General features: G+C 40.9%; 1 protein-coding gene across 1 annotated transcript in view; it reads right to left on the bottom strand.

Moving 5' to 3' along the window:
• The window catches only part of Atrnl1 (attractin like 1), a 552,888-nt gene that overhangs the window by 480,181 nt on the left and 52,985 nt on the right, over positions 1–19,722 (bottom strand). The window contains exons 10-13 of the mRNA XM_051146856.1: positions 17,502–17,656; positions 8,861–8,945; positions 6,742–6,950; positions 5,663–5,781 (exon numbers count right to left, since the gene is read on the bottom strand). Coding sequence (XP_051002813.1) covers positions 5,663–5,781; positions 6,742–6,950; positions 8,861–8,945; positions 17,502–17,656 — 568 coding nt within the window. The remainder of the gene's footprint in view (positions 1–5,662; positions 5,782–6,741; positions 6,951–8,860; positions 8,946–17,501; positions 17,657–19,722) is intronic.

Here is a 19,722-nt window from a genome sequence, read left to right as displayed (position 1 = left end):
TTAACTACTTAATGTCTGTCTCCTTGTGTGTGTTATTCTTTCTTCAAAGAGGCTTCCAAGAAAACTGCGATGTCACCTTTATTTCAACCCTACTACATCATAAAACCATATTTCAACTAATTCTGGCAGTAAAAAGTTGAAGGCTGAGGATCAATAAAGAAAGTGCTATACAGCCACCCTTGTATCATGCCTCACACACACACCGAGGTTCAGCTACTTCGTAGAAAACGACCGGTATATATGATTTAAAAACACATAATAAATATAGACTTTAAAACTGGGGCTTAAGACATTCACAGATTAGATGTATATATCAGAAAAATATTGGAAGAAACTTAATTGTACATTTTGAGCAACACATGGCAATCGTGTCTGTGAAGAGATAGCGTATATCAGAACTCCTCCTATAGGCAGGCAGATACTGATTTTTAGTCACTAAGGCTAAAATTAAAACTAAGATACACTTATCTCATTACTTGTTGTAAAAAATATATTCTTAAGTACTTAAATAGCCATCCATGAAATATTTACTGATAAAATATGATACTTCCTTTATAAAACGCACTGCAGGCAGGTGAGATGGTTCAGCAAGCACAGGTACTTACTACAAAGCCTGGTGACCTGTGTTCAATTTCCTGAACACACAGATAGGAAGGAAAGAACAGATTCTGCACACTACCGTTCCCCCTCCTCCTCCCCTCCCCCTCTCTCTAACACCGCACACACACACACAAACACACATACACATACACACATTTTAGTTAAGGATTCTATTCCTTTGATAAAACACCATGGCCAAAAGCAACGTGAGGAATAAGGGTTTATTTCAGCTCACACATTCCCACCACAGTCCACCATTGAAGGGAGTCAGGGCAGGAACCCACAGGCAGGAGCCCACAGGCAGGAACCCAGAGGCAGGAACCAAAGCAGAGGCCATGGAGGAGCACTGCTTCCTGGCTTGTTGCTCACAGCTTGCTCAGACTGTGTTTTTATAGAACCCAGAGCAACCGTCCCAGGAGTGGCACCGCCCACACTCAGCTGGACCCTCCCACATCAGTCATGAAGACACCAGGCCTACCCACCAGCTAGTCGGGTGGGGACACTTTCTAACTTGAGGTTCCCTCTTCCAAAATGATGCCAGCTTGTATTAAGTTGACATGAAGCCAGCCAGAACAAGTAAATAAATATTTGAAATGAACTATAGTCACTTTCAAATAATGTATTAATTTTTTTGTGTGTACGTATAAGTGTGTGCACGCATGTGTATGTATGTGTGAGTTCTGGTGCTTAAGCAGTAGTGTGTGTATGCTGTGATCACGGAACAGACCCAGGTCCTGCCCCTGCTGTCCACCTTGTTTAAGGCAGAATCTCTGTGTTGTTCACTGTTGTGTACTGTGGTGATACCTAAAGTGAAGGCTTCATGTCTGGCTTTGAGTGAAATGGTTCAGTGAAGACTTTGCTGTGTTTGGGTTAATAAGTAGAGGCTGAGAAATCATTTTGAGGATTTGGAACCGTGAAGAGGCGTTGTCTCTGCAGAGTCTGCACTTGGTGGTACGTGAGAGCTTGCAGCCGCACAGACCTCGGTCCTAAGACACTCCTGGCAAACCTGGAGTTCTGACTTTTGACTATGGTTGGCCACGGGCAAAGGGGACTGAGGCTCGTGCGGGCTGTCTCCTCTCACAGGCAGCAAGGACAAGGTGACTTCGGTAGCTGGAACCTTTCCCAGACCAAATTAACCTTGTATGTTTGAACAGGGGAACTGGAGTGAGCTAACTGGGTGCCAGTCTTTTCCAAGAAGGCTGAACCCCTCTGCTCTTTCAGGAAATGAAGGCTGAGCATCCTGGTGAGCTTCTCTCTCTACTGTGGCACCTACAGCCGACATCAGTCAATAGTGTACAGCGGACTAGCTGGCCCTGCGTGCTCCCACGGTGTCTCCTGTCTCCCCTCCCCGAGCCCTGGCCCTGGCCACGCTGGGATTGAAGATGTATGCTACCTTCTTGCATAAGAACTTGGGATTCATGGAGGTCCTCACATTGACCCAGTAAGCCACCTCATGAGCTACACATTAATTACTCTGGAGAATATTACCTTTACTCCATGATAAGAGATAAAATGCGCCCACATAGAAGGTTTAATTTGCTCATCCTTTAAAAATTCACATTTTTATAAATTTCAGTTATGAGTTACCCAACCCCCACACCTCCTGCAGGAACATGTATACTTCCTTAGTGTCAATTTTTCTTTTTCAAAGTATTTTGTTTTCACAGAGTACATAAATTCTACCATTGTTCTATATAATCATCAGAGCAGAATTTAAAGCAGTTACAGATTAACTAAAAGGAAATAAATTTACTTTAATTATTGAATATCTAAATCTATGAAAATGGCAAAAGAATAGATAAACATGTTGGGAGTAAGAGAGAAAAAAAATCAGCCTTGTGTGAACTCTCAGAACAACAGTTGCGTCAGAACCCACATCTGATCATTAACAGTCCATTCCCTGATGAGAATAACAAAAGGAGATGAAATTCTATCAAGGGAACGAGTGAGGACAGAAGAGGGCTGCACACTGCCTAGCCGTTCACTAATGGAGCAGGGGCACGTTAGTGAGGAAGAGTACCCACAGCCACCCAGTCCTTGATTGAGTCAGCCATAAATTCAAAATGTAAATGCATGAAAAGCAAACAGACTTCTGACCCATTAGAGCACAAATATGCAACTTGCAATAAATACGGCTAAATAATGAAATAGGATATCACTCTACATAATTTGACTAAATTCCCGCAGAACTCTAGGTATCCATTAGTACTCAGTTTGGCTTAATCACCAGACTCTGATGAAACCGCCTCAGAAATACATTACAGCGAATTCTAAACTGCAGGCGAGTACCATCTGCTCACTCACACTATGTCTTCCAAGTCATTCCTGGCACAGCATCCAACGTCAAAGGAAAAGGATGCATTTTAAGATGAATGCTTGAGAGCAATTTACATAATTTAATCTTTCAGATGCAAGTATAGCTGTCTAAACATGTACACAGGCACAAATGTGAACCTCTCCTATTTGCTTGTATCCCCCAAATTCACACACAGGAGAGGACGCTGGGGATGCGATTCAGCCTCCACGGCGGAGCCTCCGTGTGCAGGAGGCCACGTTATAACAAGAATCCAGGAAGGAGCCGCCGCCTGGGAACCAGAACACAGTTCTGTTTCTGAGCTGTCGGTGCCCTGAACATGAAATCCCAAGTCTTCAGAAATAAGTAATAAATAAATAAACCCTTGCTTCCTATAACTCGTTCAGTTTATGTTGCTTTGTTGTGGCAACTTGAACAGATTGAAATGGTGTCTAAACAAAAACTACTTCAAAGTCATCAAAAAGTTTTAAATAAAATTTTCTTTCAATTTTTAACAAATAGTTTTCTCCATTTTAATTATGTGACAGCTAATTGTATGTGTCGGTTGATGAAGACACAGGTGTGCGGACAGTCTGGCGTGTCCAAATGGGAGCAGCATTTGCAAGACCTACACCTCGCAGTGTGGACGGACAGCATCCTGTTCTGTGAGGGGAGGACTGCGGCCTGACCCTGAGCTGCAACGTCAGCTTCCCCTGCACTCGGCAGGACCCACATGAGTGGGGCAGCGGTTCACAGGCCACTGTGCTTCCACCAGCAGTTCATCACACTCTTTGTGTTCAGTTTGCAGAGGCAGACATATAATCCTGAGTGTCCCCCAACAGTTGTTCCTCTAAAGAAGTCTAACCATAGAAGACCTTTACACTGTGTCTTAGTTTAATTTTTATTTTGAATAAAATAATTTCCCTTATGTAGCAGTACATATCTAAAAAATATAACTTAAAATTTCAAAGTATAAATATATCATGCAATATTAATACTCAGATATTTAGCATATCTTGTTATTAAATCATTTTATATAACTGAAAATTACCTATTAATAAAATATTGCAAAGGCAAAGGGTTCGCTGAGGCAATAACTACATTTTCCTCTATGTTTTACTATTTTATAATGACTCCTATAACTTTAATATGCTGAAATATTTAAAAAATTTAACATGACATAGGATAAATTTTCACTGATTTAAAACCATAAATTCTAATTTTATATTTTTAATAGTTTTTGTTCATCTAAAGTATATTGATTTTTTTATATTGATATTTTAAGCCATAAAACTTATTGGTTGTGGAAGGCTGTTGGCTGTTGTATGTTGGTGGTGGTTGTGGAAGGCTGTTGGCTGTTGTGTGTTGGTGGTGGTTGTGGAAGGCTGTTGGCTGTTGTGTGTTGGTGCTTGTGGAAGGGTGGTGGCTGTGTGTGTTGGTGGTTGTGGAAGGGTGGTAGCTGTTGTGTGTTGGTGGTTGTGGAAAGCTGTTGGCTGTTATGTGTTGGTAGTTGTGGAAGGCTTGTTGGCTGTTGCGTGTTGGTGGTTGTGGAAGGCTATTAGCTGTTGTGTTGGTGGTGGTTGTGGAAGGCTATTAGCTGTTGTGTTGGTGGTGGTTGTGGAAGGCTGTTCTGTGTATTCTGGGTGTTGAGCCTCTGCATACTAAATGTGAACAGCACCCTTACAATTGTAAGAATCAAAATGGTTGCTAAAAGTCATCTATAAAACAAAATTGCATTCAGCTGAGAACAAGACATCTAAATACAGATAAAAGAAAAACTAGCGCCAACAACATTGTGGTATAATTTAAAAAACAAAGCGGGTAAACAAAAGACCAAGCACACGCTGCCAGTATGCGGCTGACGGGACCCCAGAGGCATCCTAGCATCTAGCTACATAACGATGGTCCCATGGGTCCGATGCGGAGCATTTAAAGAAAGAAAGTTTACATACGTATCGAAAGACTGTTGGGCTCACTCATGAAATAAGTGAATAAAAATCACAAGCTACAAAAAGGAAGACAGACTGGCCGGCCTAACCAAGACGCACACAGGGGCACAGATCCGACATGACCACAAAGTGCCCAGATGTGAATGACTCCATACATAGCTCAGTTTTTGAAGGGAAAAGAGTATTGAGACAGCATCTCTCTATGAAGCCAGGCTGTCCTGGACCTCCTGAGGTAGACCAGCTGTCCCTGGACCTCCCGAGGTAGACCAGGCTGTCCTGGACCTCCCGAGGTAGACCAGCTGTACCTGGACCTCCCGAGGTAGACCAGCTGTCCCTGGACCTCCCGAGGTAGACCAGGCTGTCCTGGACCTCCCGAGGTAGACCAGCTGTCCCTGGACCTCCTGAGGTAGATCAGCTGTCCCTGAACCTCCCGAGGTAGACCAGGCTGTCCTGGACCTCCCGAGGTAGACCAGGCTGTCCTGGACCTCCGGAGGTAGACCAGCTGTCCCTGGACCTCCCGAGGTAGACCAGGCTGTCCCTGGACCTCCTGAGGTAGATCAGCTGTCCCTGAACCTCCCGAGGTAGAACAGCTGTCCCTGGACCTCCCAAGGTAGATCAGCTGTCCCTGAATTCTCAGAGACCAGCCCGCCTCTGCCTCAGTGTTGGAAATTAAAGTCATGTGCCACCATGCACAACCAGATCCCAACATATTTTCTATCTTTATGTGAAAAGTCTTCCCCTTTGTACAAAGTAATTTGATGGTAAGCAAGTGATGCAGGCAGCACGCTGGTGACATCACCATCTACCTGTAAATACTAACCATGCTGCAGTTACTATTTGCTGAAATGCATTTCTTATCGTCACACCATTGGCAGCCATTTGTATTGGCAGTACAGCTGGCACAATCTGCATATCTATAACATTTGTCATCAGAAGCAGCTGCAATACAAATGGGAGATAAAACACGTTAGCCTAAAACAGAAAATGTCATGAGTCTTAATTCACACATTTGTGGTTATCTACCTAAGGATCATTAACATATTTCTCTACACACACACACACACACACACACACACACACAAAATCAGTAGCAAAATAAGTTCCTCAGTATTAGGCCAACTTTGTAGTTCCTATTTACAGACCATATTTTAAATTTACTCATTTAGAAAGAAAAGAGAAACTTAGCAATGAAATATATCCAACTAAAATAAAACAATATATATATATTTGGATTTTATGACTATAAAGATATTTAGAGGTCCAATATAATATAGAGTAGCAAAACTTAAAAATGTTTTTACTTGTAGGAAGAAAGTCTACTAACACCATCACCCAGCTGAAATACATAACTGCCATGCAAATCATGAATAAATATACTGACTGGTTACTTTCCATGGCTCCTAATTACTTATTCAGCACATCACAGTGGGGTGTTAAAAGCTCCCCGGCTTCACATGGCCAAGTGCTGATCCTGCTGCATGGTGTTTTTATTTGTGAACTCATTACAATGAAATGATTCTTTTATTTCAAAAAAGAAAAAAAAATTAATTGTACAATGTGGCTTTGCAACAATTTAAGAAAACCACAAATGGAAAATATATCACTTATTTCTTTAAAGTGAACAATGTTTCTGAGAAGTGGTGTATTTGTAAATAGTTTAACATGAACTAGAAAACAATCAACGCTGCACACAAAGTATCCCATATAGCTCGCAAAGCGGAAACCAAAAGCAACAGAGAAAATAAATGATTAACTGCTGTGGAGTTCAGCAATCAGACTCCATAGTTAGAAGGTAATATTTTTAATTTCTAAAATGAAGAACCTCATATAAGCAAAATCAACCTACTTTTAAATCAATAGAAAAGCCCTAAGACTGGAGAGGAAGGGGAAGCTCCTCACCTGTCCGGGGAGGGCACTTCGCTCTGAGAATGTTATTTGTGTTCCCAGACTCCCAAGATTCACAGTGATTCTTATTCCAAACACACTTTATTCCTGGACCGGCGTTTCTACAGAGCTCTTCCTCTCGGAAAGCTCTGCAGTTTGGAGGCTTGTACACAAGAATATCGTTAAGGAGGACGCTAGAAAATCCACCAAATACATACATTGACCTAGTGAAGAACGAGAGAGTGCATCGTCACAGACCAAGGCTCAGTGGCCGAGTGAAGCAGTCTAAAGAATAACCAGATTTAACTACACATTTTAGCATTTTAAATGTCTGTGTTTGTGTCTACCTTTTCTTTAAAACCATATTTCCAGCATACGGGAGGATGTGAAAAGCCCAGATTAACTATTATAAGATTTCTTTTCTTAATGATTTTTCAGATAAAATCTGAAATATATATCTTAATATTGTGGGAATATTAAATTTCCGTACATATTTATTATTAAAGCAAGAGAAGGAACAAGACTGTAACATTCCTTTATTCAGAAAAAGTGCCACAATCTTAATAAAGGAGCAAAGAATCTTTTAAGGAAGACATGGCAACCCTAACACGATTACATAACTATATTGTAGTAACACATAAATGCTAGGTACAGTTTAGAATTGCGATCTAGATTTACCACTTTTTTTTTCTGTATTGGTTTGGAGATTTTGTTTGACCATGTTGTTTGTTTTGTTTTGGTGAATTGGGTTTGACAAAAGTCCCAAAATGTATCCTTGGCCAACCTAAACCCTGCACCCTGTCCCTGCCTTGACCTCATGATCCTTCTGTCTGAAGTGAAAGGCATGCGTCACCACATTAGCCTGGACCTGCCACTCACTGCTGACACAGAGTCTACAAGTCAGATGCTGAGATCATGATTTCTTGTTTTTTTTAAAAAAAAAAAAGGAAGGAAGGAAGGAAAGAAGGAAGGAAGGAAGGAAGGAAGAAGAGAGGGGGTGAGGGGTCAAAAGTCATCATAAGGGCTTCCAAACTTCCAGATGGAGGCCTCACAATACTAAAGTTTAACACCAGCAATGACAATGCTTGCATGCCCTCAAACAACACACTTTTTAATCTATAAAACTACTGTTGACATAAAAAAAAAAAACTGGCCCAAATGCTTCAATTGTAATTTTCAGTATTAACCAATGAAAATCAAAATTAAACCCTATTTTTCACTATGAAGCTAGGGGTCTTAGGGTTTACAGGAACCTCACTCACTGCTATTTTTAAAGTCAGCTCATGTCAGTTATGAAGCTGTGGATAACAACCCACTGTATGGCAGTGGTAAGAAAATCATACGTAACTGGGACAAGCCGAAAATAAACTTATAGAAACAACATTCTGAATTAAGCATTTTAAACCACTGAATAAGCTATAGATCATAGACTGTCATGCAGATCCAAAATAACAAATTCTTGTTAATGAAACAAAACTCATGCAAACTTTCTGAGTATGGTGCCTCATGTTTAAACCCCCACACTCTGGAGCCAGAGGCATGAGCGCAGTGCTTGCATGGATTACATATTTAGTCCAGCTAGACTACAGAATAAGAACGCATCTCAAAAACAAAGTATATATATATAAAGAGACTGTAATTTAATCCTACACTCCAATTTCTAAAATATATGCAGGTATTAAAGTCTAGGGAGGTCAATGATCTCCAGACATCAAAATTCACACGTGGAGTTAACTGCGGGACTACGATGAGCTTCTGATTCTCACAGGTTAGCCTTTATTTACTCCTTGGGTCTTTCCAGAGAGTCTTTAAGAGAAACAAAGACACAGTGACCTCGCTAGGAGTCTGCACTGAGCTCAGTGTCCTCAGCACTTAGTGACTTAAGTTAACAAAAAGATGTAACAAGAATAAATTAATAAAAAAAATAGTTTAAATTAAAAAAATGAAAAAAAAAAAAAAAAAAAAGAGGAACAGTGGAGGACATGGTTAACCAGCCATAACGTACTCAGGGATAAGAATGGGCATAAAGCCCGCTATTGTGAACAGTCAAGCGCAAGTGTCAAAGGAAGTTCAGAACATCTGAAGATGCGAGGGCAACCGCTCCTGACCTCGGACATGATAAGTGTGTCCTTACCCATTGATGACAACTGCAGAATGCCCAAATCTATTGACGTCTCTGTGAAGATTCGGTTTAGGTAATGTTTTCCATTCATCACAAGCTGAAAAAGAAAGGAAGCAAAGTTTTAAGAAATTCTTAATACTTAAAATCAGAAAAAAAAGAACAATAATTTTCCATTACCTACAATTTAGTATTTTTTAGTCAACTACCATAAGACTTCAAATACAAATAACTCCTGCATAAAATCCTTACCATTAACTTTAAGTATATGAGTATTAATAAGTGAATTAATAAAATCAAGTATCCTTTGTGTCTGGAGACAATTTCACTGACTTGTCTTTACTGAATTACCAAATTTCGCACAGTAAGCCCATGAGTGTCACCACAGGGCACACTTGTCAACTCCATCCTATCATCTCATGCATATAAAAGTAAACGGGAGCCAGCCTGCACAGGGGCGCACGCCTTTAATCCCAGCACTCGGGGAGGCAGAGGCAGGCGGACCACTGTGAGTTTGAGGCCAGCCTGGTCTACAAAGCCAAGGCTACACAGAGAAACCCTGTCTCAAAAAAATGGAAACAAACAAAAAAGGAAATAGGATGCAGAGTACCCACTGACAGAGTGTCCACAATAAGACCATTATAAGATGTAAACTACTTTACTATTATAATGTTTCAAGAAAGTAGTTTTTATTTGGTGTTGGAAGGAATACTTCAACTGCACAAAAACCTAGATTTAAAAACTTTTTAAAACAATAGAAATAATTCAGTTATGTAAATAATATGGAAAAATGGTTAGACCAAAATTATACAGTCTTTGAGAGGAAGAGGGGGAGAAACAGAAGTTTGAGGGAGGAGAGAGGAATGATGCAGTTTTCATAAACAAAACTCTCAAAAACTGAAAAAAGAAAAAAAAAAAAAGAAAGCTAAAATATACCGTCTCAATACAACACTAAAGATAGCACACATACACACAGACTTTAAGATGTCAAATGACTCGGTGTCCAGCACCTAGGGACAGGCTAAGGACATTTTATTCCCTTTGAACTTCTTAAACATGCTGTGTTGAAAAGCAGAAGCTGGTATTTAGTATAACTGTATTAAGCTTTCGAAAATGCAGTTTTAATAACCTTAGAAATCCCAGAAAACAGTAGATCTATATCAAGCTAATTATAAAAGTTAAAGATATAATACGTTACATATTTTCTTACCTATATGTGTGCCTGTAACATAAATATCAAATGAATTTTGGTTCAATATTCTACTAATAAAGATCAAAACCAAAATCACAGTTCATAAACTGGAATAGCGAAAGTAATAAAAAAAAAATGCCCTGGCTTGTATTTCCCAAAGAGTACTCCAAGAACACAGACAGCTCCAAAAAGAGAGCACTCCTTACAGTTTGTAACTCTCTGTTAATCTGACAAAAAAAAACAAAACTCTGTCTGTTACTCTACAATGGGAGAGATTAAAAACAAAATCATTTTACTTGTGTTTTTGCTTTATCCATAGAAAGTGTCCACATGAGGTCTACTAACAATCCTCCAAGCCAGTGCTCTGCAGATTGCAAGCCTTTTTATAGTGTGTGAGAGCACACATGCGTGTGTATGTATGTGTGAATAATGACATACGTGCACATATGTATGAGTGTGTGTGTGAGTGTGTGTGTGCACATGTGTGTATGAGTATCTGTGCACATGTGTGTGTGTGTGTGTGCGTGGGCATGTTGTGTGTGCTTGCAGCAGCTCATTTCAGGCTGGTTTCCTGTTGCTGCTCAGCTGCGTATGCTGACGCTGGCCCAGGGCTCTGAGGGATTCTCCTGGCTCCACCCCCACCTCAGCTGCCCTGGGATTATGGCTGTGCTCCTGCGCAGCTCCTACACAGGCTGTGGGGATTCAGGCTCAGGTTCTCAGGCTTACACAGGAAACGTTTACCTACTAAGACATCACCCCATTCCTGTAGGTTCATTTCCCAAATACACAACAAAGACTTGTGCATGATAACAGACTGCCAACTTTATGTATTACAGGCAATTTAAGAAATGTGCATAGCCAGGTGGTGGTGGTGCACAACTTTAATCCTAGCACTTGGGAGGCAGAGGCAGGAGGATCTCTGTGAGTTCGAGGCCAGCCTGGTCAACAGAGTGAGTTCCACAACAGTCAAGGCTACACAGAGAAACCCTGTCTTGAAAAAACAAAAGGGAAGATGGGGGAAGAATGTGCATAATGTGTATTTTCTATTATAAAGTTAGTATAAAAATCGCTTTCAATGTGATGTTTGTCCACATAACATAAACGTCTTTGCAAGAATTCAGTGAGGTTTACTAAAGAATTGCCTTGTGTTATAAATGAAGAATTAAATGCTTAAGAGTCATTGACAACTTTGGTCTCTTCATAGTTAGGCTTATGAGTGTTTGCAATAGCCTGTTAAAAGGATCTGGAGACATTATTCTTTTCTGGGAAGAGGGGGTGACCTATACATGGTCCAAGCTCTGAGTCAGAAAACTAATGGAAATGTTAGGGTTCACCAATGAGCTCAGGTAGCTAGACGGCAGTCATCGTAACACTCAAATATACACCACTTACACTGCTAATTATTTATAAGCTGTGTATTGATTGTGGTTTCCCAATACATTGAAAACACATCACATCACTCTGTACATGCTAATAGGGCCAGAATATCACTATTAGTTGATGCAATGGAGACCTTACTAAAACAGGCATACTCCAAAAGATGTACAATAAATATACAAAAATTCAAACTTTCCGTACTGTTAAACTATATAAGGTCCCAATGGCCAAGGATAGTATGTGTTCTTACTAAGATTTAAAAGAAAAGAAGCCACCATGCCAGACTTCTCTGAGTTCCGAAGGCAGCAGATTCAACATTTAGGAATATATACCGGAAGATGGCATCGGGTGTGCGCTGTGACTAAATGGCTGGGCAGGAAAACATGTGACCCACCAAGCACTCCAGCGACTGCAGACATGACTGTGGAAACGACTAGCAGGGGAGTGTGTGACATAGATCCACGTGCCCACAGCCATGCCCTCAGCAGTGGGAAAGCACAGACCTTTATCCCTGCCACTCTGCGCAGACGGCGGGGGCCACAGACTGTCAGGAGACCATACCATCAGAACAGCCTATCGAGAGCCCACAGCATCATCAGTAAGAGAAGACCGAGACCGCAGGCACCAAGTGCGCTGTCAGCGGGCACAGCTACACCAGCACCGTCCACATCTTACAACTGCAAACGTATGGTAAGTCCAGATAAAAAAGAAGGGATAACTGCAGACATGCCAGCTTGCCAAATACTTAAGTACAATTACTTGGTAATCAACACCAAGTTAACATAGTCTGCTTACGTGTAAATCCTACGCTGTAAGGTGTCTCATGTTACTATTCTCTTTACACTTCTAGAACAGCCCAGCTATTGTCACTCCGTTATCAGTTCAAGCTAAACAATTCAAAATAAATTCTACACAGAACTGATATCGTTTAAGCCAAGAGGAATACAAACCACAGTAACAAAGAGTAAAAACACATCCTTCAGTACACGTTTTCTAAACCCTCTGCTGCAAAGCATTTAGTGTACGAACCAAACATTAAATACACAGATGATCAAAAGATTAAGTCATTGGTCTTAAACTCGAATTGTAATACACTGCACCATCTGAACTATTTATCATCGAGGATATATAGAATTATTTGAAGAGCTTGAGCCAAAATTCTGGTATTAATTTAATTTAGTGATTATGCAGAAAATAATCCAGGTAAGAACGCATTTGCTGGCTGATTTTTCTATGAGTTCTCATCGTTTCCATGACAGTGTGTATCTGTAATTGCGTATGAACTCTGTTAATCCTGTGAACAGCTTGCGGTACTCTCTGTGCCCAGGCTGGAGGTGCTCAGCCGGTAAGGCACTGGCTGCTCTTGGAAAGAAAGGGACCTGGTTTGATTCCTGCATCCACACCGCAGCTCACAGCTGTCTGTAAGTCCCACTGCAGGACATCCAAAGGCCCCGTCTGGCCTCGGCCAGCACTGGGCACATGAGGGACACACACGCCCTCATCCACATAGGAGAAGGAAGTCAGAACCGGCTTAAGTGCTCTGCATTATGTCAGTTTTCAGCGCGTGGTTGAAATAGGATTTCAAAAAATGAACAGACTGTATATACGAGAGTAGAAACAAGGCAAAAATAAATTTAAAAACTTAACCTCTTTAGTATCCTGCATCCACCAGGGGTCTCTACAAACACTCTCCTCAGCGTGTAGTCTCTTTCTAAAATACTCTGTAATTTCCATATTTAAAGCAATCTTTGTCCAGGAACAGTGGCTCACACCTGTAACACCAGCACCTGTGACAAGATTGCTGTGAGTTTGAGACAGGGCAGCAGGAGTGAACCCAGGACAGCCCGAACCATAAGATAAAAACGAGCATCCACAGGCAAAACACAAGGCCGATCTCTCAAATGCCTGGAGAAGCTAAGAGCAGCTGGGATTTACTGTTCACATACAGTCATTTCTTTCTCTCCTTGGCTTTCCATCTTGGATTCACTACTTCCTGGTGAATTTGTGGGTAAGACACAGAAAAACAAATATAAATTATAGAGAAGTCAAATCCACCGATAGTATTACTGGTGGCATCTTTGTTGCACAGATAAACGTATCTGCCTTCTTCGCAACAGAAAGACCGTTAGGGGTGTGTGTGTGTGTGTGTGTGTGTGTGTGTGTGTGTGTGTGTGTGTGTGTGTGTGTGTGTGTGTGTGTAAGACATGATAGTGACGTGGTGGAATAAAAATCTCTGAACTAAGTCTTTACTTCTGATTTTGAACTCAGCGTTTCGCAACTCGTGTGACCGGGTTTAATGCCGGGTTTAACGCTGGTGAGCGGCCGCCGGCTCTCGCTCCTCCGTCAGTGTGCGCTGCCATGTTCACAATATAAAACGTGTGTACAGCCGAGCACTGCAGGAAGTGGCAGGCGACCTGGCTCTCCACTTGAACAAGCAGAAAGGAAAGATTTTCTCTCATTTATTTTGCATTTTTAAGGAAGAGGGTGGGTAAGAGGGGAGGAGGAGGTGCAAGCAGGAGGAAGCCGCTGCGGCAACAGTTAGCTCTCTTATCAAATACCAAAGGGAGGAAAATACTCCAGTCAGAGATGCAAGGCAGCTTAGGCAATCAATCAATCAATCAATCAATCAATCAATCAATCAATAGAGCAGTTGGCTGATTCCTGAAGGAAGAGACGTATGTGAAAGGTTTCAAGGGTTTTCCTGACTTACAAGGTAGGGAACTGGCTCTTTCAGGTGTACACTCACCCAACAAACAAACAAACGAATAAAGCAATGAAAATACAATAAAAATAATTAGAAAACATGGACGAATAACACCTCCAGAAACTGAAAATAACTTTAAACACCAAGAACAAGCCAATTGGGATTTTCAGAAATGTGTTCGAATGTCCCATAAAATAAGTCAGTAGATTACTTGGCACTTGATTTCATCATGAAATTATGCCTTACAGAGCTGTGTCCATTCTACACAATTCATATATCGCACTCCGTAGGGCTGACCAAGATCGTGGGTGCCATGCTTCATAAACTATGTAAGTGGTATTTTAACTCTGCTGTGTAATAAAACAATTAAAATATGCATCACCATCTTACCAATATCAATCAAAATATTACTGATGAAAATATAGTTATTTTTCCATGTTTAACATTTTTACATAATCACCACCCAGGGACTAATGCTGTAAGTGAAACCATCGTGTTCTGAGAATTTACTCTTGGAACCATCACTGACTAAATGGGAAGTGGAGTTTCCGTTTCTTGCCACGTGCAAGACACTGTCGGGGAAATCCTGCTCCTGTGCCTGGCTCCAACATCACCTGACTCGGGGGCTGACACCTCCGTCTCTCTAATACTTTTATGAAAATAGAGAAGTTAATTGTTTTTCATTTTCTCTCAGACTTTTACCTACATTTTACACAGGAATCTATCTTTACCAGAAAAAAATTATATATAGTTTCAATGTTGAAAAAAAAAAAAAAAGATAACCTTGCAGCTCTGTAAATCACTAACCACAACCAAAGAACTAATAAAAAAAAACTTCAGATTCTAAAATCTGACTTCAAGTTAGGTTTGCGACTACACATTAAGCAGTGCATCCTGCTAAGAGTTACAGCTGACCACGGGCCACTCGCCAGCTCTGGCTCTATTATCAGCTGTACTTCAGTCGTCTTTTTATTTAATCCTGCAAGTGTTGTGTCTGCATGTATAAGCACATGCGTGCTGTTGCCCGTGTATGCTGCAGGATATAGTCCCCTCTGGGGCAGGAGGTACAGGCAGCAGTGAGCCACTCAACACAGTAACGCAGCCCAAACTGGGGGCCTCCACCACTCCCAGCCAACCCATCCCTCCGGGCCCTCCCATCACTTCTGGAAGATTTTTGTCTTACTTTAATTATATGTTCATGTGTGCATCTGGGGTGGGAGTGTGCACCTGAGTGTGGTTACGTGCAGAGGATATCAGAGGTCATCAGTCCGTCCGGTGGAGCCACAGGCAGCTGTGACCACCAGCTGTGGGTGCTGGGATCGAGGCATCTGCAACGCATGTCCTCCTAACCACTGAGCCACCCAGTCACTCCTTGACAATACAGGTGCCTGGAGTCTAACCTCTAACAGGTAGGTCATACATGCCTGGTTCTCTTTGGTTTTGATTTTCCCAACAAACTTCCTCAGAATTCCAGACCCCAGATCATCAGGTTTTGAAAATCCTTACCACAAACCATATAAGGACCAGAAGACAAAGTTATATTTCCAAAGATTAATTATTTCACTATATAAAAACTTCTAATGATGCTAAGATTGAAACTGTGAATTTTAGAAGAATGAAAAATTAGTATTGGCATGATTTTGTTTAAATTAATGTACCAGCTCAGCTGCACTTCATTTAAACATGACAAAGAACAGCCCTTACACAAGGAAGAAAACATGGTTTTAAAAATAAATTTTCTATTTGGCTCATTATAACATCTATCTTTGTTCCTAATGAACAATATAACCACTTTGTAACAATTTTTCTTTTGTGTGAAAAATATATGAAAATATTTTCTTCAAGAAAATACTGCAACATTTGATGCTACCAATGGAAGTATAAACAAATAACATATGACAAATTTATTGGGAAGTACGTACAAATAATCAAATAAATAAAACGCTTTTATCCAACACTGTTCAATGGATGCCTTTATGTTTTTTTAGTCGGTACTAACAAGAGTTAAAAATGTAATATGTTAAATCATAAAACTGTTTAGACTATTCTTCTTCCAGCCTAAATAAATATATCTCAAAATAAAATAGGTCTTTGCTTCTTTCAATGCAGGGTATTAAGAAATGAACATTATTAAATCTAAGTTATCTGATAGTGGACGGAGCATTAAGAACATGGCGGGACCCGCCCAGTCAGCAAGATGCAGCCACGCAGACAGACTAGTCTTAGAATGATGGCCACCATGTTCCTGCAGATCAGCCCGTCCCTGTCACCCCTGCCTGTCAGCATACTGTTACAGACTGTGAGAGAGGCTGCAGGCTCTGTACACATCACTAGGACTTACTGAGGACACACTGTACAAGCACTCTGTAAAAACTCACTGAAAAAAATCTAATGTAAAAATTCAAATTCCCACTTTGTGGATTTTTAACAGTAACAATGACTTCCTATTCTTTTGCTTTTAAAACAACATTCACAGAATAAATATGAATGAACAAAAAAAGTAAAGGCCTCCTTTTCTCCCAGAAAGATAAGCTCACTGTCTCACTGGCCAGCAGGTAAGAGGTCACTGCCAGCTGGACTCACCGCCCCGTCAACGTATTTTCTGGATCTCAGACAACAATTAAGGAGCTGAAGTGAACAGCTTACAATTTGATACAGCACTTTATTTGATCCATCAATAAAAGACACTCATGTACTGCTAAGTATATTTTATATATCAGGAGGCTTTAAGCAATAACATGACAAGTAAAGAAGCAATATTTTTACTACAGTGATGTGCTGGCGAACATTTCATCCACACACACAAAATCAACAGGAACACAGCATGAGAACAGGTGAGTGCTACGGCTACTTCTGGTTGTCCGGGAAACGCCCTAGTTAGCTTTTCTCTTTCCCAGGTACAGCCTGGATTCCTGCCTTGTCGCCTCGCCCTGTTTCACTATCGCTTCCTTCCGCTTCCTTTCCATGAACTTCCCTCCCCGGCTCAGGAAATACGCTTGGTATATTTAACACACACTGAGTTTTGCTCGTTCCCACTGAGTCTGAAGCGTTTGCATTCTTCCCGTCTTACTTTTGACAGTTTCTCAGCTTTACGTGTCTACCCACCGTTACAACTGATAGAGCCACAAGAGGCCTAGACAATTTTTAGGTAAGGACACAACAGTCACAGGCTTCTGAAGGTCACTCAAACCTACACTTCTCTTCGTCTGTGGCTAACGGCAGCTCACACTGACTCACCTGAACGGCCACTGTGCTGATATGAGAGGACACCCAAAGTACAGCCTGTGGCTAAACTGCTCTAAAGGACACACACGCATGCTGCAGATCAATTTGAGCAAACTTTCCGGAACTCTCCGCTTCATACAGTCCTAACAGATACATACCTATGTCATATGCCAGGAAATCGGCAGAAAAACATTTTGCACCGTTACTCAGGGAAGTGTCATTGTGGGTGTTTCCTCCAAAAACAAGCATAGCTCCATTGATAACAACAGCTGAGTGAAGGTATCGGGCAAACCCACTTTCTTTCAAAATAGTCCTACAGGATAAAATTTAAAAATGTATTACAAAGGATAGAGAGACTTCCCAGGTTTTATAAATAAAGTATTGACATTGTATATAAAAAGTTTTCTGGGGATTATGAGAGGAAAATACATATATTTAACCACCTGTAAGCAATTTATAAGCCTCAATATCTTAAAAGCATATTTGTGGATTCTAAGCATATCAGAGTGCTTTGAGGAAGCACATATGGATAGAATTTTTAATACTAATAATTTATATTTTGAGTGATTTTTCACTTATGAAAGTAGGAAACCAACCAATCTACCTAAAAGCAAAGGACCAAGACATCATAACTGCTTCATGCTAAGACAAGCAAAAAGTTAAATATAATAAATTTGGTCCAAATTACATTGGGTTAAAGTTATAAAATTGTTAAGGACCTCTTAATGAGCCTTTATGTTTAATTAAAATTTATACGCAAAAGTGCAGATACCATAAGCCAAAAGCTCACTGAATTTCTATAGGATGAACCTACCAAATAATCAGAATTGGGATAGAAACATTACTATTTTTATTTCCATGTCCATCCCTGCTACACTTTCCTACGGGTTGTATTTAGCTGTCTTTAGATGCATACATAATGTGCAAGGAACTAAACTGTGGTTAGTGGCTGAAGAGACGGCCCAGCAGTTATGACACATGAGCAGCAGCAACTCCAGGAGATTCTGACAACCCTGGCCTCACAGGCACCCAGGCTCCCGCACGCATGCACACGTACACTCACACCTCTGGAATGTATTTTTCATAAACAGTAAAATTTATATAAAGAACTATAAACATATGCTCAGAATTATACATTGCTCTGAATAAACCAATATAGAAAGATGAATAGTAACATAAATCAATGCTTTATAACGATTCTGCTAAAATATATAAACGTGATGAACACGTATGAAATAGTTGGTGTGTATATGTAGTCTCTAAAGCCACGGATTTTTAATATCATTTGATGCCTAAAGAATGGGACGGGCTCCCAGAGAGACAATATGAAAAGTTTCACAGTCTCGCCAGGAAAAGAACTTTAATTAATACAAAATAGTTTTAAGGGCTCGGAAAATTCACACTATCATAAACCTTTATTAAGAGCAACACTAAATACTTACTCAAGAATGCCTACTAAGTGACCATGGCGAGGAATGTCAACACTGAGTATGACCAGGTGGCACAGGCCTGTGATGACAGCTGCTCAGGAGTCCACGACAGGAGGGTCACAAGTCAAGGCCTCCTGGGCACTGGCTGGGAGCACGGAGCTCAGCGAGCATGGAGCTCAGCTGTAGAGTGCCCGCCTCTCATGCACGGCGGCTGAGTCCAGTCCCCAGTCTCCCACAGTCAACAGTCCGCTGGGCCAGGCCTGTTGCCAGCTTTCTTCCCAGTGCCCTCGCCTTTGACACACAGCAATGTGAAATCTCTAAGCAGAGGGTAGAGCCGGGTAACACAGCTCCTGGTTCACGTCAGCAGTACCTTAAAAGAGTAGTGGGGCACCTCCTCCTCTGCTTCCCAACCTTCCAGAAGTTCTATTCCAGGGAAAAGTCAAAAAAAAGTCTGGGTGATTTTCCAAACTCCACCCTCAGCAGAGGTATGAGTTACCAACCGGGCTGAAGAGGTTAAAATGGAGCAAAACAACCTCTGCCCTACACCTCACGCAAAAAAAGCAGAGGTTCTATGCGGGAGAGTCAGAGCCCAGGCTCCTGTCCCCATTACTCTGCGGGTAAAGCAACAGTACCATCCGAAAGAGAATCAGGTCACTTGCAGTTTCCTGCACAGTAAACAGAGGTTCTCCAGCAGGAAAACGGACAGATACAAGGCAAAGCTCTAAAGCTCTCCCCAGGGAACTGAATATATATATATACACACACACACACCTACACACACACACACCTACACACACACACATACATATATACACATATATACATATATGCATTCATTACATATTAAATATTCTACATGTTTAATATATGAATAATATATTAAATGTGTACTTTATATAATATTAAATATTATAAGATTTATGAGGAAAACTATAGAATTCTGATTTTT

The sequence above is a fragment of the Acomys russatus genome, chromosome 5, assembly GCF_903995435.1.
Source record: "Acomys russatus chromosome 5, mAcoRus1.1, whole genome shotgun sequence".
NCBI lineage: Eukaryota > Metazoa > Chordata > Mammalia > Rodentia > Muridae > Acomys > Acomys russatus.
Note: the sequence above shows the minus strand (reverse complement) of the source record. Positions and strands in the feature narration are given on the sequence as shown.